General features: G+C 36.5%; 3 protein-coding genes across 5 annotated transcripts; 2 read left to right on the forward strand and 1 right to left on the reverse strand.

Annotated features, from left to right (window-relative positions):
- The first annotated feature begins 335 nt into the window (after positions 1–335).
- LOC118054495 (uncharacterized) lies at positions 336–1,544 on the forward strand. The gene is made up of 3 exons (XM_035066112.1): positions 336–504; positions 710–866; positions 1,315–1,544. The coding sequence occupies exons 1-3, from the start codon at positions 502–504 to the stop codon at positions 1,359–1,361; spliced, it is 207 nt and encodes a 68-aa protein (XP_034922003.1). The 5' UTR covers positions 336–501; the 3' UTR covers positions 1,362–1,544.
- Positions 1,545–4,865: 3,321 nt separating this feature from the next.
- Positions 4,866–9,096, forward strand: LOC118054496 (uncharacterized). Of its 2 annotated transcripts, none has more exons than XM_035066114.2 (4): positions 4,866–5,036; positions 5,159–7,591; positions 8,076–8,231; positions 8,827–9,096. In XM_035066114.2, exon 2 carries the CDS (start codon positions 5,261–5,263, stop codon positions 7,550–7,552), a length of 2,292 nt encoding a protein of 763 aa, XP_034922005.1. In that variant the 5' UTR covers positions 4,866–5,036; positions 5,159–5,260; the 3' UTR covers positions 7,553–7,591; positions 8,076–8,231; positions 8,827–9,096. The 2 variants fall into 2 exon arrangements, with proteins under 2 accessions (XP_034922005.1, XP_073264326.1); XM_073408225.1 differs by having other exon boundaries at positions 5,242–7,591.
- An 801-nt stretch (positions 9,097–9,897) lies between these two features.
- On the reverse strand, positions 9,898–14,770 carry LOC118054497 (F-box only protein 6). 2 transcript variants are annotated; one of them, XM_035066116.2, is made up of 2 exons: positions 14,418–14,770; positions 9,898–11,382 (listed from the first exon to the last, which is right to left on the reverse strand). In XM_035066116.2, exons 1-2 carry the CDS (start codon positions 14,555–14,557, stop codon positions 10,137–10,139), a joined length of 1,386 nt encoding a protein of 461 aa, XP_034922007.1. In that variant the 5' UTR covers positions 14,558–14,770; the 3' UTR covers positions 9,898–10,136. The 2 variants fall into 2 exon arrangements, with proteins under 2 accessions (XP_034922007.1, XP_034922008.1); XM_035066117.2 differs by having other exon boundaries at positions 9,898–11,393; positions 14,418–14,559.
- Between the last annotated feature and the right edge of the window lie 8,450 nt (positions 14,771–23,220).

The raw sequence follows: 23,220 nt of genomic DNA on the forward strand, positions 1-23,220 counted from the left end.
CGGAAAAAAATTAAATTATAAATGGATTTTAAACATACACTAATTAATAATTTCAAAATGAAAAACTATTTAATTCATGAAAAAAATTACTTTGACTAATTTATAATTTAGCAGGGAGAGAGGGAGGGAGTCAAAATACAGGTAATACCATTCTGAGACCGCTTCTCATGCAAATTCCACGTCGACCTCTTGTCCACGTACACCTATTAATACGCAATAAAAACAGGACAAGTGTTCTCCTTGCGTGGATATAGCCAATCACAGCAAAGGCGGTGACGCATCGGCCGGGGAACCTATCATCAAGTTGTTTTGTTTGGCTATATATATAAGCAAAAAGAAATATCGAAAACAGATCGAGAGACAGGAGAGAAATAAAAGCCTAAAAGTGAGACCCCGCGGAAAGATCTCGCCGGAGAGGTGAAGACTCGGACACGCTGGTAACCTCTTGCTACGCTTTCTCGCTCAAACCGTTTCCGGCCACCGGATCTCCCGGTTGTAACTATGGTAATTAGTAATTTTATAATTACTTCTCCTTTATTGATCAATATTTTGAGAAGTGTTTGTTTTTTATCTGTTTAATTATCTAATGCGATCGTATTGAACCTGTCTGATCTGTAAAAGTTATTTTTTTGGCATAATTAAGATGATGTTGCGTTTCAATTTGAAAATTGATGATTGACTTGTGATCATTAATTTTATGTGTGTTTAGACTACATCAAGGCGTCTTGCTGAGAGGAAAGTCAGTAGATTTGACAAGAACATTTCTAGGAGAGGAGCTGTGCCCGAAACAACCACGAAAAAGGGAAAGGACTATCCCGTTGGTCCTCTTCTCCTTGGATTCTTCATCTTTGTTGTCATTGGATCATGTAAGCCTCGTTTCCTTTATTTAACCTTCTGATTATTTGGGAATTAATCTGATTTGCGCGAAGTTGTAGTTTGCTGAAGCTCGTTGCATACATGATTATTCAATGTTTGCTTGTTTCTTATTATCTAAATAGATATATAGTTGTCAAATATAGCAGCAGCCATGTGCTAGGATTGAGTCTGGGATCTTTAAGATGGCCTCGCATCTGCCACTTTTTAGAATGAAATAATGGTTATTTTACCATTCAATCTAGCTGAAAACAGGGAACATTGTTCTTGACTAGAAAATTATCCATTCAAACGATTTCATTGCTCATCTCTTGTGGTTGGATCAAGATTTTGCGAGTCCTTCAAAAAAGTAGAATTATGTAATTCGGTTCTATTCCGTCATGCTGCTGAGTAACCTAAAATTTTAGTCATTAATCAGATTTTCTTTGTTGTTTGCAACAGCTCTATTCCAGATAATCAGGACAGCTACAGACGGAGGCATGGCCTAAATTGTTTGGGGATGGCAGCCGCATATGGTTGTTTTCATCACATTTCTTATTAGCATGCATGTAGGAGAGACAAAAACACTTTTGCTAGATCTATTGTTAACCTTGTACTCAAGAACTCGAATGTTTGATGTGAAACTGCTGCCTTTCCCGTGCTGCTTAATTAAATTGTTCATTTTAGTTTTCCATGTTTCCCATATTTCCATTGAAGCTGCTTTAGATAACTGGCTTTGGCTTGACATCTCTGGAGGCTTAGCCTCTGTGATCAGGCTGAAGGTGGTCTTCATCCAACCCAATGCCATGTTTCTTTACACAGAAACATGGCATTTACTGAACAAGTCATGCTAAGTTGGAATTTGGATGACTTTGACGGAATGTCTAAAAGTCGGCCATCCTTTAACTGGTCTTGTACCGGGAAATCTCTTGAAGGGCTGAATCATGATCTGATGAATATAGAGGGTGTTCCTCGGGCGATAGCCATTCCGCAGATATGGAATACTCGGATGCTGCAAGGCCGTCTTTTTCATTGATTGATTGATAAGTGCGTGCAGGGCAGTGCCCGTGGTCAAAAGCCTGGTCTTAGAACCTGATATGGGACAGGCTCGGATCACGAATGAAGAAATAATAATAATAAAGAATCAAATTATTATTAGCCCGTTTCCTTTCCACCAAACAAAACAAGATCAAACCCAAATTCCACATCAAAACGACTCCCAAATCCACCACACATGCAAACATCAAAAGGCTCACCCACCAAATTTTTTACTACCCTTAAAGCCACGAAGCATTCCATCTCTGCTGCATATACTGTACCAAAAAAAACCTCCCCCCCCCCCCCCCCCCCCCACACACATTTCTCCAACCTCAAAATGGCCTAATTCTACCTCTGAAAAAAACCCTAACCCATTTCTTATCTCTTAAAACCCAAAACTCAACCAGAAGAATTCCAGGTCAGAAATCCGAAAATCTGCTTTCAAACATTAACAATTATCAGGTCCATTCGTAAGTAAATCCACTATGGGCTCAACCATTCCTGTATTTGTAATACAGACCAAGTCCATCTTTCTTGGACCAAAAACGAGCAAATTGTTGACGTAAATACTACGATAGTTTTGTTGACAAATCTTTGAATATTATATGAATTTTTCATTAACGATTCACCTTATAATTTTAGTGTTTAGTAAATACACCACGACTTTTTTAAATTATATACAGAGATATTTATAAAAGTGAATTAGCCATTCTAAATTGTCTATGAAGTTTTTACAGTATTTAATATACCGTTTTAAGATATAAGGATTAGTATATCACAATAAGCTAAAACTTATTGGAAAACATTGTAGCTCACCACTAAAAAAAATAAAATTATTGTAACGGTGTAATCATGATTTTGTTCATCCATCCAGAAAAACGTAACATTAGCTATCATATAAAGAGTATTTAAATATTTTCATATAATCCTTTTATCACTATCATATTGAATGAGGATAGATACATCTTTTTTTCATATTAATTATGCATCATGAAACAACCAAAATATATTCAAAAACAAAAATATTAAATCTGAAATCAAGGGGTATTTTTATTTTTTCACAATAGTTTTTTCATTATTATTAAGTCAATCTAAGAGCAATTTTGTGTCTACCTAAATAAAAAAAACAAGAAGATGTGAGTGTAAGATATTGGTAGGGGCCGTGCACTTCGAACGACATGTATAGTGTTTATTTGCATCCAATAATATCCTTTAATTGTGTAGTTGAATCATTGCCATATCATCTTTCATTTGGAGCAAAACATGTTGGTGTTTGTGGTATAATTTATTGCTATAAGACTTTCTTTTGTTTATTTATTCCCTCTTTTATGAAAAATTATAATTTGATTTATTTATTATTGATATTTCAATTTGAGTTCTTATTTTTTTTTCTTGATCATTTTGTAGAAGTTTTATTTATTTTTAATTTCATCTTTCTATCCTAATTTACACATTATATTTTCTAATTTGGTACTCGTTCATTTTAATTTTAATTTTTATCATTAGTTCTGTTGTAAAAAAATTATTTGTTTTTAATTTAATCTTTCAATCTAAATTGATGGCATTATGTTTTATAATTTGACCTCCACTATTTTGATTTCTATTTTTTTATAGGCCCTTTTGGAAATGTTATTATTCTTTTAAATCTAACTTTTCAATCATAATTTTGTTTTATTTTTTATATTAATTTTGATCATTATTTTTTATGTCCTTTTGCTGAATTGATTTTTCTTTTCAATTTCATCATTCAATCAAATAAAAAATTTATTTGGTATTTGAATTTTAATCTTCATTTATTTGATTGCTATTTTTTAATTATTTTCTACAATTAAAATTCTTTTTTTTTTCAAATTCATTATTCAATTTTTAATTAATTGAGAATTGGACTTTATAATTTTTTTTAAAAGGATGTTCTGGATCTAATACCCAGGTCATGAGTTTGAAAAACTAACACATTCTTTTAAAAAACATTTTATAATTCTCATTATTTTTTATTGGGTTATTTTAATCTGGCTCGACCTTATTTTTAGGTTATAAGTTTGTCATGCTAAATCGTGTTAAGCAATATTGTTTTTTTATGTCGTTTGTCTACCCTGTTTTGTTCTTATATGTTTAATGAGCCGTGAATTAAAATACATTGTTTGTTCCATTTAAATTTTTTTTTCTAGGGTTATCCTAATCACTTTTCTTTTTAAACTTGATCCATCAATTGTTATTTCTTATTGTTTCATATTTTTTTTAACTTATTTGACTTAGTTGATTTTACGATTTGAATTGTGTATTTTTCTTCTCTCTATTTTTTTTTTTTGTATTTGAAATTGTGGTGCAGTGTGTTTTTCAAGGTTTTTTTTTGCTTGAAAATGCATTAAAATAATATATATATATATATATAATTTTTATCTATTTTGACATAAAAATGATAAAAAAATACTACAAAAATATTAATTTGAAGCTTTATTAAAAAAAATATATATTTTTTAAAAATATGATCCAACCATATTTCCAAATAATGTCTCAAAACATGCTTGTAGTAACTGAATATTATCTTTTATGTGAAAAACTTTTATCTGGTTTGCAGTGAAGCACAAACACTTAAGAACTAACTCTTAAAATATAATAAATAAATATATTTAATAGTTCGTAAAACTAAGGAATTAAACACGGTAATTGCAATCCCTTCAAGTTACAACAGAAACTAACCTTTATTTCTTGCAGAGATTTTTCTTATATTTTCTTAAATTTTTGTCATTTAAAAATACAAGAATAAATAGATTTCGTGGATAGCTGAGATCACATTTCGATATATTTTTGAACGGGTAAGATGTTATCGGACACAAGGTTTATGTTGAAGTTTTACATGGTTACGCATCAGTTATAAACCGTTAGATCCTTTTGAATGGTCGTGTCGATGCCCTGTCGAAAAAAACAACACTCTCTATGTCACAGACTAGTCCCGTCCAATCTTTTTTCTTATAACCCCAATAAATAAATAAATAATAATAATAACCAAACGACCGAGAGAAGAGGAGGAAACTAAAGGGCAGAGACAAGAGACCATCTCGCCGGAGAGGGAAAGAGTGGGAATCGCTGTAACTTCGTGGCCGTTTCCGGCCACCGCATCTCGCTCCGTCGCTGCCGTAACTATGGTAATTAGTAATTTTCATTCTTTGAGACTTGTGTGTTTTGTAGTCTGTTTAAAAAATCTATGCGATCGGATTTTGAACAAGAAGCCCGACGGATATTTGATATTAATATTTCATTTATTCAGAATTTGCACAAAGGAACAGGGTAGCTGAACTTTGTTGAATCTGAAATCTGCCTTGGTGTGTGTTAATGTTTTGCTTAAAAAAGGAGAGTGAGAGAGCATAAAATGGAATGCAACAAAGATGAGGCCACCAGGGCCAAAGAGATTGCTGAGAAGAAGTTCTCGGCGAAAGACATGGCGGGGGCAAAGAAATTTGCTCTGAAGGCCCAGAACTTGTATCCTGGACTTGAAGGGATTCCTCAGATGATGGCTACACTTGATGTGTATGTTGCTGCTGGGAACAAAATAAATGGGGAAGCAGATTGGTATGGGATACTTGGTGCAGATCCACAAGCAGATGATGAGGCGGTGCGGAAACATTATAGGAAGCTGGCTCTTATGCTTCATCCTGATAAAAACAAGTCAATTGGAGCGGATGGTGCATTTAAGTTTATTTCCGAGGCATGGAGTTTATTGTCTGATAAAACCAAGAGGATGGCATATGACCAGAGAAGAAATGGGAAAGTATTTCAAAAGAGTTCATCTTCTTTTGGGAGTTCATCAGCAAAACCAGGGTCCAATGGGTTTTTCAATTTCACCAAATCGAGTGTGAAGACGAACAAAAGTACTTCTCGAACTGGCCATTCTTCAACTCCTGCTTCATCTTATAAGACGAAACCCAATACCTTTTGGACTGTCTGTCATGGATGCAAGATGCAATACGAGTATCTCAGAGTCTATCTTAATCATAAGCTACTATGTCCTAATTGCCATGAGCCATTTTTAGCCGTTGAAATGCCACCCCCTCCTTTGCATGCTTCTAGGTCTGCGGCACCATCGAGTTCTTTTAAGCAGCAGCAGAACTCAAACCATCAAGCTGCTAATGGCAGAAACACATCTCATTCTGGAAGGAGTAATGTTGCCTCTTCAAATTTGGGAGCAGGGGGATCCAGTGGTCCTGATTCAAATAACCAGGGAAACTTTCAGTGGGGCGCTTTCTCTAGAGCTGGTGGTGCTACAACTGCCGCTCAAGCTGTAAATGTGGTCCAGCGGGCATATGAAAAAGTGAAGAGAGAGCGCGAGGAAGCACAGGCAGCTACAAAAAGAGAGGAGGCCATGAAGAGAAAGAATCGTGCTGCTTCAAAAAAGATGTCTAGTGCATCTTATAATGTACATTCTAATGCTGCTAAGAGAAGAAGAGGCATGGAAGATGTTGGCCATGGAAACAACGGAAGTCCATTTACAACGGGATTTGGAGGAGCTGGCACAGCTAATATATCTGGATTTAGGCAGGGAAGTTCTGAAAATAGGGTGAATGGAATCACTAAGCCCTACGGCATGAGGGATGTCTCCAAGTTTGAAACTCAAACCGTACTAATGGAGAAGGCAAAGACAGACATTCGCAAGAATATAAATGAATGGAAGTCCGCTACAGTAGTCAAATCTGCCCCCGGAAAGGGGGTGGAGAATGAGAAAGCAATTGATCAGGGGAAAAATTCTTTGTCAAACCCTGAAGACATAACTGACCAGAACAAGTCTGTGGATATGGAAAATGGAGTCAATGACTTCAAAATTTCTCCCATCACTTCTGGCATGAAGACAGATGCTGAAACTTTGGAAACGATGTCAATAAATGTCCCAGATCCTGATTTTCACGATTTTGACAAAGATCGAACTGAAAGATGTTTTGGGGAAAACCAGGTATGGGCTGCATATGATGATGATGATGGGATGCCCCGATATTATGCTATGATCCACAGTGTAATTTCTTTGAATCCGTTCAAAATGCGGATCAGTTGGCTTAATTCTAAAACTAATAGTGAACTGGGCCTACTAAATTGGGTTGGTTCTGGCTTCTCAAAAACTTGTGGCGATTTCAGAGTGGGCAGATATGAGATATATAACTCACTCAATTCCTTTTCACACAAGGTTAGGTGGATAAAAGGGACAGGTGGGGTGATTCGTGTATATCCGAGGAAAGGGGATGTTTGGGCTCTCTATAGGAATTGGTCTCCTGAATGGAACGAGCTGACAGCAGATGAGGTGATACACAAGTATGACATGGTGGAAGTACTTGAAGACTATAGTGAAGAACTAGGTGTGACTGTTACTCCCTTGGTAAAAGTTGCTGGTTTCAAGACTGTGTTTCACCAGCATTTGGACCCCAAGGAAGTCAAGAGGATCCCAGGGGAAGAGATGTTTCGATTTTCACACCATGTTCCCTCATACTTGCTCATGGGTCACGAAGGTCCCAATGCTCCGAAAGGTTGCAGAGAGCTGGACCCAGCAGCTACTCCATCAGAACTTCTTCAGGTTGTGGTAGATGTCAAGGAAGAAGAGATTGTGGAGAATGGGGAAAATAAAACGGGGAGCGAGGAAAGTAATGAAGGAAAGAGCCAGTCACCTGTAACTTCATGACCATTTCCAGCTACGGGATGTTCCTTACTGTTAACCATGGTAATTTGTAGTTCTATAATAATTGCTTTTTATTCCTTTATATTTTGAGAGTTCTGGGTTTTTTATCTGTTTCTATTTTTTTCTGTTACCTTGTTCAGTCGGATTTAGAACAGGAAAATGATGAGTGATCAAACTGATCTGATCCGCAGAATTTATTTTCTATGTTATATTTTGCTCTAATTTTTGTGTGTGTTGTGCATATGATAGAATAACTGGCCAATTATTTTGCTATTAATAATATCTGCATTAGTGATAGCTGAATAATGCATTTTTTTAATTTATTTTAAGAAGGTTAGAATTCAATATTTTTTTTCGCAGATTATGAACTAAACTTTTGTGTGGCAAATAATGTCCTTGTAAATTAGAATTTGATTGTTTTCCCTTGCATCTGTAATAATGTATGCACATTGCACTTTAGCTTTACGAGATTATGATATATGTTGAGGATTGATTTGTGTTATTGTGATTATTGTTGTTTGCTCAGGCTACATCAAGGCATCTTGCGGATATGAAAATTGATAGGTTTGATAAGAACATTACCAAGAGATGAGCGTGCGTGAAACAACCAAGAAAAAGGGAAAGGACTATCCTGTTGGTCCTGTTCTCCTTGGATTCTTCATGTTTGTTGTCACTGGATCATGTGAGCCAAATTTCATTTAACCCTCTTTTAATTTTGTCTCTAAGCTTTCTTTTATTTGTCTTAGTCATGTTTATAATTTTCTCTCAACAAATCTTGATGTCCTGATTTTTAAATTTGTAAGTAATGTAATTAAACGTGCTCAATTTATGATTTCCTGAAGATTGTTGCTATGGTGAATTGGCTATTAATTTCATATTTTTTTGAATTGTTTAAATGTAGTCTTCAAACATAGCAGCATGGTGCTAGAATTGAATTTGGAGCCTGAAGATGCCCTTGAAAATCATAAACATGGGAATATGCCACTTTTGGATTGAAATTGTCATTTTACAATTTAATGAGTCCTGAAAATAGGGTTCATGTCCTTTCCAGTGTGGATTCTTGCATTTGTTTGGCGGAACAAAAACTTGATAACTATGATGCTATCTCCTTCCATTCATATTATTTTCATTCTCATCGCTTGTATCATCAAAGTTGGTTGTACGAGGATCTCGTGACTTCTATAAACAAGTACAGTGATGTTGTGTGCTTGCATATTTCTATTGTGAGGAACCGAAAATTTCCTAGTCGTTGATCATGTTTTTTTATTTTTTTGTAGCCGGTCTATTCAAGGTAATCAGGACAGCCACGGGCGGAGGCATGGCTTAAACTGTCACTGATTTTGGGAGATGGCAGCAGTGGATGGGTGGTTGTTTCGGTTCCCTTTCCTGATAGCATGTAGGATAGATGACGAATACTTGTACTAGATCAATGTTTACCCTTGTTCCGAAAGAACTCCTACGTTCGATTAAAAAACTTGCTCTTTACCGTGACTGGATAACTAAAACTGTTCATCTTAGTTTTGCATATTTGAAGCTGTTTCAGAGAACTGGCTGTGCTTTGACATCCCTGAGCTTGGGTCCTCCAGCAGTCGAGCCACTACAATCAGGCTGGACGGACTTAAACAGAGGGATAGGCCCCGGCCTTGATTTTTCTGTGAACTTACTTGAAATAACATTACCGATGACAATTATTATGTCAGCATCCAGCGATTGCATTTTGGACAAGTTCTCCGGTACTGTCGTTACTATGTTACGAGATGACACAATAATTATCAAGTTTTTGTTAGAGAAGCAAACTAGCGGGTCTCATATCGCGAATTCCATGAAAATCTAAATTTTTTTTATCATGGAGTATGAATCTTGTGTGCACACTCGATTAACTGCTAAGCAAAACCATGGAGTTGCAGCTTTCTACTAGGTTCACTTTAAAACCCCTTTCCTCGGGCAATTGCTTTGTGCTGTAAGCTTTTCTCTCACCCCCTAAGGGATCCTCAAACGTTATAGCACCTTTGATGTAGTTCTTGATGGGTGAACTGATAAAACGGCATAGTTCATGTAAATTAACTAACCCTTCTTCTAGCTTTAAAATAATCGACCATGCACATCACATTAGATGCTATGCCAAATGCAGGAACTTCAGCTCTCGTCATGCAAGCAAATAGTGGATTTCAATGGCATGTCTTAGCAGTGAAACTTCGATTCCTGCTCTTAACCCTGCTGCGGACTGCAGACAAAATTTAGCCAAGGCAAATGTTACTCCATTGAAATTCATCAGGTGGCAGTTCTGAGCGGAAACTATCATTAGCCTGGGATTTGGAAAAAAATTAAGAGCTCCTTTCACTTTAAAATGGACAGATCTGAACCAGTGGCATTCCATTTCAAACGTGAATTTTCAATTCAAAAGTTATTAGACAACATGTTTGCACATGAATAGATACCATTATATTAACCTCTGGTATCGTCTACTTCATTAAAACATCCAAGGAAGCTGGTACCGGGACAAATCAGCAGCAAAACCTTGCAGCCAACCACTAAATATGCAAAATCCCCGTCGCCAACGTGCAAATATTGCCACAACAAGTAGAGGCTAAGTTGTAGCAGTCAAGCATGGATTGAAGGCAGTGCCACATGCAATCCACTGCCGCTTTTTACCACGTGGCACCAAACAACCAGGAACCTTGAGCCATTCCCTGCTCACCACATTGTAACTAACTAGTCGGTTCATTTGTCTTGATCTTAGTGACAGCATGAGCAAACCTGTGTTGCCCAAGCAAGTCATCCTAACGTGCTTTCCATAGAAATCTAAGCACCATATGTTTGGCATTCTGTCTACCTCCTTCCACAAGAGTGTCATCTTCTGCAGCTCCCAAATGCACACGCATGTGGCTGCATTCTTTGTTAGCAAGCCAACAAGCATGATCCGCCCCCCACACTCTGCAAGTGTGGGATCACTCAGATGGAGTGGGGCTGGCATAACAAATTGCTTCCAAGCCCCAGTAACCATATCGTAGGACACGATCCCTTCAGGATCTGACCGCATGAAATAAAGCGTACCTCCAAGGGAAACTGCTTGTGACCGGAAGTTCAGTGATAGGGGTAGCTTTATAAAAGAGGGCATACTTCCTGGTCGGGTCCAAGAATTTTTCAGTGAGTCGTAAACTTCATACTCTCCATCACAGCACACCCACAAGATCTTGTAGCCCCCACTGGCTGCACTGCCATTCAAAGTCATCCCCACAGCAACACGGGACCAGACATTCACTGACCTTGGTGGCAGCTCTTTAAAAGATTGAGTCAGAGGGTTGCAGACATAGAAGTTCCTGTGACCAATGTCAAGAAAGCACACAAGACCCCCTGCAGAAGCAACTGGTAAGACAATCATCTTCGTTGGCAGGTAACTTATAGTTGGGTGATGCCATTTCTTCAAAGAAGGGTCATACATGGCTCCAGAATTCACATTTTCATGAGTGATGGTGTAAAACCAGGGGTTGGCTTGTGGAACTTGGGCACAATGCTGAGAGAAACTTTGAGAGTCAAGCAAGGAGTTCCATTTTTGACAAACTGAGCGGAAGCGGAAAAATGCAGCAATTGGAAGTCTAGCAATAACAGCTTCAAACAGGTCTTCTGGGAATTCTTTCCAAATCTCTTGTTGCATAACCTCATTTGAACTGGTAGTTCCGAGTGATTTTCCTCGATTCCGCTCCTTTCGAGGTTTCTTGGAGGCTGGAGGCTTGCCAGGTTCCAACATCTTGAACCTTCTAGATTTTCCAGCCACCATCACAAGGCTACAGTAATCATCTGCAGAGCCATCATCAAGATTGAGGACGCACCATCTGTAAAAGAGCTAAGAAATTCATACTGTGAACAGAGTGCATGGTGGTACTAACACACAAACCCAAAATAATTCAGCATAAAAATCATTACTAAAAAATAAGCAGATATCAGGTTGTGAAAAAAATATAAACACAGAGACGCTCAAAATCACAAATTGGGCTTCAACAAGCTGAAATATGCCACGGCCAGAACATCTGGTCAAGTAAATTTCAAATAACCTACACATAATCATGTTCAATCTAATGCCTGTGAGTTTAGTTCAACTGTTTGTGCTTGGAAAACCAAAAACATAATAGAGGCAACAGATGCAGACATAATACAGCATTGAGATCTTGATGCCTGTACTTGAGAAATTCTAAACTAAACAGCAAGCATGTTTTTTCTTTTTATCATGTTGCCAAGAAATCTACTATCCATGTTAACCACGTGTTAAAACAGAGGAGTATACTTGAAGAGTATCAAAACTGTAAAAAAGGTGAAAAAACCTATAAGATCTTGTTAAAAGGTAAAAGTGAATCCAAAGCACACATATACATTCTTTGAACTCAGTTTTTCCTGTTGTATATATACATATTCTCATTTTTTTCAAGAACTTCTTTGCCACAGTTAATTTTTTATTTTTAATGGCAAGGAAAGGCATTGCACGAATATATCCCATCTAGACAATGTATGGCATTTTCTGGTCTGTGGTTGAGCTCGCCATCTTTTGACTGTGCTTCGTCATTTCACATGAGAAGTGGGCTCTCCTATAGATATGCATGCATGCTGTAGATACTTCTCTCTTTGTACGCATATCCACAAGCAGGCATAAGATAGCAAGATTCAAGAGTATAAGCATTGGTGGTGATGGCACCAAAAATATACAGAAGTAAGCTATTGTGAGAAACAGGAAGTTCATTCCATGTGACAATGCAAGGTAGGGACATTCATGCCACTGTTATTTTTTGAGGAGGAATTCTTAGGAGCAGTATGCTAAAGTTGTGCAGGAAACATACAAGGCAGAAAACACAGAAAAAGGAAATTTTAGAGAACCAATGAATAGAAATAACAAGCAGTAAAAGACGAGAAATATCACAAAGATGGAGTGAGGATCAACTAGCGGAGCCAATATATACGAGATTCTTGCATGAAAATCTAGCATATCCCATGATTCTTACAAGTAAGATCCTAATGTGAGCTCATTTTGATCAGTTCTTGACTGGCTAAAGTGAAAAAAATGGAGTGATCACAAAATTTCCAAAAAATAAAACAAATCACAAATATCAAAATGGACTTCTATGTAGTTCTGGTGACCTACTCAACAAAATGTCCCAAAATAAACCAGGTTCAAGCGTACAAGAACAAATTGGTGCTAGAAACTAGAAACTAAATTTTCCAAGCAACTTGTTTGAAGATTTCTTCAGTACCTACTCTGACATCCCAAAAGTTCCAAGCCTGAGGTGTACAAAGGGGCTTAAAATGAGTTTAGACTAGTAACCTATGCCAGCTATCATCTGCAAGATCCTCGGCTTATCTTAAATCATTTCCCCTACTTACATTCAACTCCTCTCCTGGCCTTCAACCATGGCTGTGGCATATCCCAGCAAGAATATAAACAACATCATAGAGGCTTCCCTTGTCGATAACAATATCAACCCAGGCAGTCAGAATATTGACAGAGATATGGCTAACATTTATTAACATGATAGTATAAAGCAATATTGTTAGTTTTATAATTTTTTGCACAGAAGAACGCAAACTAATCAGGAATTCCTAGGGGAAAGCATTACTGTCCAAAAATTCTATGTCATTCACAACAGGCTGGAAAAGAAAAGGAGGTCACTCAACTGTGTTTCTAACTCCTGCCAGATTAGGATCTTGCAAGGGAAATTTAGCGACAATCACCTATATCACAATTTTTGGAAGTCCAACACTGTTTCCATAGCACCAGGAAAGTTGCTAACCCCAATCCTAACTTGTAAATAATAACAGAGCTCATCGCAAGTAATGAGTCTCAACTCCCAAGAATCACTTCCACGTGACCTATATGAGCATGTTCAGTGCAAATCTTAAGATGCAACAGAATGAAAAAAGCACTCTTAAATCAATTGATGCAGGGGATGCAAGTCTCCTGGGGCAAGCGCCAATATCTCAAATCCAAACAGATAAGTTTTAATGACATTTTTAATCCAATCCCAAGAGTAAATATGGAAAATCCAAGCATCTCTTCACATGCAAACTGAGAGGAGAAAAGAAAAATCTTAGCAGCAAAAGGTGTTACAGTTTTTTGTGACTTTTAGCTATAAGAGGACCTCGATTGCAAGCATATCCGCACGCATATTTGAAAAGAAAAAACACAGGAAACAAAATCAAAAACGCCCGTGGTGATTTTTCATACACGATAATTTGATTCTCGAGGAGCAAATTAGACAGTATGTAACTCTCTATAATTCATTCGATTCCCCGTGATTTATTCTTTCAATCTTATCATTCTCTTGGGAGAACCATGAACATGAGAACATGAGGAGTGATCAGGCTAAATTTAAATTCTTAAACCGATGCCCCCACAAAAAAAGGAAAAAAAAACACAGAATTTATGCATGATTTCAAGACTCATTAAGAATCTAGTTAAGGACTCAATACCTGAGATCCTATGTTTGTAATTTACCACAACTTAACAAGTACTATAAAAATCACATAAGAATGAATCATTTCTGTTTTCTCAAACAACAGATTTAAAAGCTTCCCTGAAACAGGGGAGGACAGTGAACAGTGAAATTGAACCAAAAAAGAAACATAGCTGCTAAGAGCTTGAGATTGTCCGTACCAAAACTAAACAATTGGACAGACCAAGAGGAGAGATATTTGACGAAAACATAACAAGTTCTAAAAGCCAAGACGAAACAATGTTAAAGAGTCAAATTATTATTATTATTAAAGTAACCTTAAAACCAAGGGGAAAAAAAGCAGAATACCTAAGTAGCAAATAAAGTGAAATTTAAGAAAAAGGATGACGATAGGTCTAGCAAGAAATGAAAGGGATCTACAGAGAGACCTGTTGTTGTTGTTTTGTTGTTGGTTGTGAAAGTGAAGCAGTTGAAGAGAATCAAAAGGAGGGAGAGGAGAGCCGTAGAGATTGAAAAGGTCTACAAGCTGACCAATGAATTGCCTAAGCATGGCCAGCTCTTCTTCCATGCTACGGCGTATTCCGCCACTCACGACGGCCACCACCACCAACACCGCCCCTACCCACACCAATACCACCGCACACGCACCACCCCCTTTTGTCTTCCTCTCTCTTCCTCACTCTCTTCTCTAATCTCTATAGTGTTTACGATGCTCTTTCCTTCCTATGGGTTGGCCAGTGGGCGTCAGAAACAGAACTGGCCCGTTTTATAATCGATTGATTTTTTTTTCCTCTCTCTCTTGTGGTTACTGTAAAGTAATTATTTCTAACCCGTACGCATTTATCAAAACAAAAACGATCGCTTGCAGTAAACACAAATGTCTTTGGCAGTGTTTTTTTTTTTTTTATTCGACCGTGATTTTTTTAAAAAATATTTTTTATTTTATTTTTTATTTTTTAATATTTTATGATGATATTAAATATATATATATATATATATATATATTATTGTAATATATTTCTAAATAAAATATAATTTCTACCACAATTTTAAAATCTAATTTTCTGTGTCTAATTTTGCACGGATAATCTTTAACCTTCTTTTTTCGTACTTTCCTTTTTAGCCCTTGTATCTTTATCTTTTGGTTATTTGGTAATTGGCACCTGGGCTTGGTTGCTTGTGATTCCGGACTTGGGATTTTGTTTTTTATGTTGAAATTATTGATTTCTTTGTTTTTTATCGGCTTTGCCGATAATAATTTGTGTAAACTATATTCTTATCTTTATAGATTGATTGATGTTCTAAGACTGCTCTATTATTTTAAAATTTCCTAGCTTCGTGCCATATTTTAAAAAAGTTTTCAATTCTGCCCCTTTACAAGAAAATAACGAACAAAAAGCTCATTTTGTTCATAGTTTATTTTACTTCTCTCTCATCTTCCTCTTAAATCTCATTAATGCAACAACTTCTCACAAAAAATGTTGAAAACGTAAAACGGTCTAAAACATCATATTCAAAAGTAAATTACTTAACGTTTAGGGGTAAAATTGGTGCTTTTTGAAAACTAGAAGGATAAAATTAGTAGACTCAAACTATAGGGATAGAAGTGGAGTATTGATGGGGTTATAGGGGTAATATTGGACATTTGTGAAAGAGAAGAGGATAACATTGGTAGATTATAAACTAAGAGGGTAGAAGTGAAATGTGATGAGCTCGAGAGATAACATATAATTCAGTTGCCATGTTTTTTTAACATTTTGCATGTTAGTCCAATTTTTAAAAATCAAAGGCTAGTCACGTGACTAGAATTGACTGCTAATTTCTTAAACGTCTAAAGACTTGTGTTGAATGGTTGATATTGGAGAATTTGTCAAGAAATGGGGTACAATCTAGGGGTCAAGCAATTAGATTATCATGGGAAACTTATAAATGGATCGAGTTATAAAAAATTAATAAAATAGAGGAATAAGTGATAGGTTCTCAAACTAAAAGGACCTGAACTAAATAATAGTTTACTTGAAGACTTAAGTCAAAAACAAGTCATTTATTTCGACTTTTCAAATCGATGAAGATTTTATTCAGTGGAATATGATCCGGCTAAGAAAGGAACACGTATACTTATTTTGGCATTGCACTGGGATGCTGCTTATTAAAGTATTTTTTAAATTGATTTTTACTTAAAAATATCAAATTAATGTTTTTAGATATTATTAGATGGTTTTAATATAAAATATTAAAAATGTATATATAAAATATTATTTTAATATATTTTTAAATAAAAAAATATTATATATCACATTATCAAACACATAACCACAATGCTAATGTGCAAAGTGCATGAACATAATAAAAAGGTGGATGTTTTCTTAAAAGATAATCTATCTTTTTTATTTAAATTTTATGAAAATGTTTGGACTTTCTGCTTGGAATTTATTTTATTTTATTTGGTAAATTTTATTATTTCACTACTTTCATATGCACTCAATATTCCCCAAAATTTGGCCAGTCCCGGGAGAATGATGCTATGGAAAGAACATTTTAAGTATTTCTAGCCTTACCAGATATTACCGAACACTTTATAATACCAAGTTCATGGATTTCTTCAACAAAGCAATTAAGGGCATCACAGTGAAAGGATAGATCATTGTTTTTTAGTTATTGTTTAGAATTGTGATCATTATTGTTTTTTAAAATATATTTTATTTGAAAATATATTAAAATAAGATTTTTTATTTTTAAAACAATTATTTTTAACACCAATGTATTAAAATAAAAATAAAAATAAAAATAAAAAATTTGTGGAAACTCTTGTACAAATTTAGCTCCAAATAGTATCAATATAGAATACTTACTTGGGCGCGTCTTCCACGTGCGGCAAGTGTGGCCACGGGGACTATTATGGTGATTCGACATGAAGACCAAACCCAGAAACCTTTTTGAAGCTTTTGTTTTTTTTTTTTCTTGGCAAAGAGAAAATCAACGGCTGAGGTCACATGTCTCCTCCAGGCATTTTCTTTAATTCTCCTTCCCTTTCTTCTGTCCACGCACACAGCATGATTGTCCCACCACTTTTTCCCCGTTTTATGATGACTTTGATAGAATTACGAAAGTACCTGCTTCGATAATAAAAAACAATATATACACACAAGATGATGATGTATCCAGTGAGTAATTATCATCACTCTCTCCCGCTCATTATTTTCTCTTTTTTTATTTCTTATTAAAATATATTATTTTAAAACTTCTTCAAACAAAAAATATTTTAAAAAATAATAACATCAATAATTGTCACAACTATAAAACTGTTCGGAAATGCAGGTAATTTGTTTTTTTTTAATATTAAATTAATATTTTTTATGATTTTAATATATTAATATTAAAATTTTAAAATATAATTTTTAAAAACAATATAGACCACAGTAACAAACACTCCTTATATATGATTTCAACCAACACTTGTACTGGGAAAGCATTTTCATGGTTTAGAATATTTCAATAATTTTTTTATATATTTAAATTAATTTAGCATGGATTTTAAATTTAAATACTCCTTTATTATATTTGAGTTGTTAAAGATATTATCCAATCTACTGAAGATAATACTGATACTGAAGATAAACATGATCAGGGATTGATATTCCTGACCTGACCTGACCTGATTATACCTGACCATACCTGAACAAGAGAGATTATTATCAGAATCAAGAATCACTACTACTGAAGATAATTGTGATCTCTGATCATATCTACAATAAAGATAATATTGATATTGAAGATAAACATGATCAGAGATTACGATAATTATCAGAAAGTCTGGATACTGGAAAGATCATGATCAGGGATTGTCATACCTGACCATACCTGCACAAGAAGTATTTGAATATGAAGATAATATGATCACATCTACAACAAATATTAAAAAATAAGTGTATATCTTATCATTAATTGTATCCTTGATTATAGGATTATTTCGAATTTGAGATGGTATATATAAGACCATCATGTAACAGTAAATAATATCAAGAAAAATATATTTTTCTGTATCCCTTTAGTCTTCCTGTCTACACCTCTTCTCTTCTCTTCCCATTCTTCTAATTCTACATGAGTCAAATAAGTTATTTGGTTATTATTTTAAAATATAAAACAGAAAGAAATAATGAAAATGAAAATAAAAAACATATATTTTTTAATTTTAAAAGCAGGGAAATCACTTTAAAAATTGTTCTAGTAACATATACAAAAACCTAAATATATTATTCCTCGGCTGAAAGTTTGAAACTTCCGACCAAGTTCTAGCCTGTGACCTAATGGTGGGAGTTCACGGGTAAAGTGTCACAGATCTCGGAAATAAATCTAAACTTCGAAGTCATGTAAGTGGCAAACGATGCATAGACAGCCTAACGAATGGTCACAGCCCAGACAGCATAAAATATTGTTGCTTCAACGTATAAAAACTCCAACAATGTATTTATCCCTTTTCTTCTGTTGGGTTAATCTCTTCATCTCTAATTTTCCTCTCATGATTATGAATCGAAAATTCAGTGAGATGCAAGAAAGAATTATAGATGAAATTGGGTTCAAGTTATTGAAAAAAAATAGACTAGTCAGAATCAGAATGTGCCCAGACATGCATTTGAAAGAGATTAAATTAAAAGAATCGGGAGAATTAAATTGTTCGGTCTCAATCCGCATTTTCTTTTAACCATATTGATACTTCAACTCATGGCATTGTGGATTGATGGATAAGTGATTTTGCTTTTTCACCCGGATCCTCTTCCTCTAAAAAAATATCATGCAATAAGGTAATAATTTAGTATTTTTCGGTTCAGCTAAGCATGTTGAACTTAAATATATATGAGTTTGACAAGTTATTAAACTGGTCATCTTCAAGCCTTATCAAACATCAAGCCTATGATCTTTTAACTTTGAAGAATTTTCAGCTCCGTGATCACTTTAATAAGTTAGAAATATTTTACTCTGATAAGTTATGGATATTTTACTTTTCAAGAAGTCATAGATATTGTTATTTTACCTTAAACCTTTTCTTCTAAAAAATTAATCATACGATAAGGCAATAACTTAATACCCTCGGGTTCAGCCAAACTTTGAGCTTAGATATATATGGGTCTGGCAAGTTGTCATGTCCACCATCTCGAGCTCAATTAAACTTCGAGTCTATGGTCTTTTTAACTCTAAAAAATCTTTGGTTTTATGATCATCTTTGTTGCTATCCAATTTTTGACCCATGTTTTGATATATTTTCAAAAAATCCAAAAATTGAGAAAAAACAAAGATAATCCAAAAAATATGTTTTTTTAATATATTTTCGTCATTTTAGCATTTTCAACGTCGTCTAAAAAAGAATTTAAATTGTTAAAAGATTTTCAAACGCGTTCGACTTTTCACGCGTCATTTTTAAATCATTGATTTTTCGCATTTGAGTCGACGTTGATATTGCTCGTTTTCAAAAAATACAAAAAAATAAGAAAAATCAAAATTTACAAAAAGAAAGAAGTTGAGGGACCAAGTTGAAAAACCTAGCAACATTTTGCCTATAAATACTGGTTTCCTCAACACATTCAAGGGGGGGCAATTTTGACAACATCAGAAAAAATACAAAACCTAACCCTAAACCCATTTTTTTCAAGACAAGCCGCCCCCCCTTCCCCTTTGGTTTGAATTTTTTTTCCTGTAGCCGCCGACCACAAACACAACCCAAACAGAGCAGCCCCCAGCCGGTTTGAATTTGCTGCTTCCCCTTAGCAGCTAAACAAACACAGCCCCCTCCCCGGTTTGAATGATTCTCCAATCCCCAGCCGTTCCTTTCCCTTCTCAATAGCAGCGCCTCCCAACTCTGTTCCCAATTCCCAGCCAACGAAAGCCAAAAAGAAAGCCATAGCCGATCCCCCATCACCAGATTTTTTTTTTCTTCTTCTCAGCCACTTCACAGCCCCCCCTCCCCCCATCGGACTTTTGATTTTTTTTTCTTCCCCTTGGTTCTGATTTTTTCAGACCACGCAGCCATCCCATTTCTTCTTCTCCTCCCCACATCTCCCAACGCCAGCTCTCCTCTCACCGGTCACCAGAACTCATCTTCAGCAACCAGATCGGCCTCCAGCAGCGCCGTCTGCACCCGAAGCAGAGGAGAAGAGGAAACCCAGCGCCCACCGCGGCGCAACCAGCAGCTCCAGCACCACCGAGGCCACCGCCAGTAACCCACCAAGCAGCAGCAAGGCCAGCCACCGCTGTTCCTTTTCCCCAGCAGCGTCGTTCCCCTTTGCAACCGCCGTCCTCCAACCGCAGCAGCTCCTCCCCACGGACCCGATCTGCTCACAACCGAGGAAACATCTCCACCGCAGCTGCTCCCCGTGCCCAGGAAACACTTCTTTCTCTTCCACACCGAAGTCTTCAAGCACTGGCAGATCCGCCAGCTGAAGAAGAAAGAAGACCGGGACAGACGCCACAAAGGAGAAAGATAACCGGAAATAATAGATCTAAGAAACAAAACCAAGTAAAATCAACTGGCTTGTGTTGTTTTCTCCTTTTGCAGGTGACGAGGGTCATCACCACCGGTAGAAAAGTGAAGAGGGGAAGGGGTCGATCCAGCTCCCCCATGTTTCTGGTTTCTTCCCGCGGCGGTGCGTGAACCCACGCGCCGCCAGTGACGGTGGCGCGTGGGAAGACGCGCCACCACTGTCCCTACTGTTCCTGAAGGGTTTCCCAGCACTGTTATGGATTGTTTAGGGACTGTTTTGTAATTTTAATGTGTTTTAATGTAATTTGTTAGTTTTGATTTTTTGTAATTGATATCTTGTAAATATGGATGTAAAAGAAAAGAAAAAAAAAAAGAAACAAAAATAGTGGAAGTGTATGTTTGGGTGTTTGTATTTTGTTTCATTTATTTATATATATTTTTTAATGATAACATTGCAAATATATTAAAGAAGAATTTAATATTTTGATCGGATCTCGGTTAAGAATTATTAACTTATACGTAAGTGATATTTCTAATTTCCGATGAAAAGACAATTATTAAAACTTCTTTAACACATCAAATTCGCGAAGCAGCTTACCTCAGGTAGGGTGTGTTAGGGGTGCTAATACCTTCCCTAACCACAACCAGTCCCGTACCCGCGAATCTCTGACAAGACCAGTACACTCGGTTTCCTAGTAGCCCGAAATCAATTACTAGGTGGCGACTCCAACGAACCAAATTCAAGCAAACAACAAACAAACGAGAAAGATCGCCAGCCGATGCCGCGCGCTGACGCTTCTGATTTTTTTTTGGGGTGCGACAGAATGGCGACTCCACTGGGGAAGGTACTGTTTCTGACATTATTGGACTAAGCTTTGTATGTTTGATGTGTTTAAGTTTTTGCATTTTTATCTTTTTGTTAATATTTATTTCCATGCATTTTATAGAATTGTCTCATGCATCACCTGTATTTATTTTTGAAAGCACACACAAGCTTATAGGTTAGGTGGGGAACTAGCGATCTGCCCTAAGACTATTGGTCAGGGTTCAGATGCGTGAAACACCCAACTCATATCTGAGTGCCTGCTTGGTAATGGTTGGTATACGTGCCTTAACCATTCCTTGCAACGCCCCCATACTGTCTTTACGAAGAACGTCACTGGGCAGATATGAGACCCTTTTGAGACCAGATAGAAAACCTACCCATGTTCACATAATGAATAGAACCTGTCCTTAGATTGTATGTGCTATCATTTTTTTTTTTTTGCATAAGGGCAAACCCTTCTTGAAGCATCTTGACCTCAAGACTTGTGGGTGACACATTGGCCGTTGCTCCGGAAATTTTCATTGTAGAGTTTGGGAAAAAATTACGATTCTTGTCCATCATACAAGAGTTACGACCATATTGTCACCTCTCGAAGGGTGAGTTCATCATATAGATTACATGTTCATACATTTATCATGCATGTACCGGGCTGAAAGGTAGGTCCCCCACACAAATTGTGCTTCACGTGATTGGAAAAAATGATGGAGGTGAAGAAAGGTGTCAGATAGAGGCTCATTATCAGATTAAGGTTGAGGGCATTAAATGTGAAGTAGCTAGACTCAGATCTGCTCGAACAAGTGTTGAGCATCAAATGGAAAGAGAGTGTCTGCATAGTTTTCTGTGGGAACACTGCTTGTTCCTATCCCATTGAAGTTGTATCTCTCCTTTTCCGTCATGAACAATATCAACAATGCCTTCAATCATCAACTAATGACAATTCTGATTCTTGTCCAGTTGCGCTGTTAAGTGTTCATCGCATCCACCTCATCTAATATAATCAAACGACCACTAGCCTCATGTTCATGGTGCATTAGTCTGCTTGGAAGCTGCCCTGATTATGAGCTCAATTTCATTTCAGCAGCACAAGATGCTGGTCTGAAAAAACCATGATTAAACACTGAACTTCAATGTGGCAGAGCTCCCCCTATAAAAATCCATTTATGGCTTTGCAAATTGGGAATGCAAGAGGGAATTTATAAGTTGCATATGCTACAAATATTTCTCTCATCAGTTTCAGCATGGAGACATCTTAGTACATTGAAGATCCAGACCTGGTCTGAAAAATACGAGCAGACTTCAAACTTCAACGTAGCAGAGCTCTTTCGACATGAATCTGTTTGTAGATCCGCAAATGGGAAATCCAAGAAGGAATACAGTAGTTTCAGATCAGCTATGATTTTCCTCGTGTCAGTATTAAAATGCAAGAGTAGAGAGAAGAGACATGCCTAGACTGAAAAACATGAAGAAGACTGAAACTTTAACAGAGCAGGACTTCCTCTATAGGTGTTTGTTTGCTGCACTGTCAGTGAGAAATCAAAGAGGGGACAAAGGAGTTTTAGATTCATCAGGTGCTCTTCCAATAGAGACAATGTGTGATTCCACACGTCGGTAGTGGCGATACTACAAGTTTCTGGGCGCTACCAAGATTACCAAGCTGTTAGAAAGTTTTCTAACAATCCTCAACCAACCACAACAACATTGGAAGATTGACATGATGTTGTGAAGATCATTGAAAGAATTGAGCGAGCTATGAAGAAGTGAAGGATTGAAGGTTTTGTTATGGATTCCAGAACCGCGAAGGGAGTTGAATCAGAAGATGACTCTCGATTGAGAAACTTCAGTTATTTTGCCTAGTCAAGTCTCGCTCAAGCATCATTGACTACTCCAATGTCTTTGCCAAGATAGAAGTTCATTTGCCATGTGGCGTAAT

Source organism: Populus alba, chromosome 3 (assembly GCF_005239225.2).
Source record: "Populus alba chromosome 3, ASM523922v2, whole genome shotgun sequence".
In the NCBI taxonomy this organism is placed as follows: Eukaryota; Viridiplantae; Streptophyta; class Magnoliopsida; order Malpighiales; family Salicaceae; genus Populus; species Populus alba.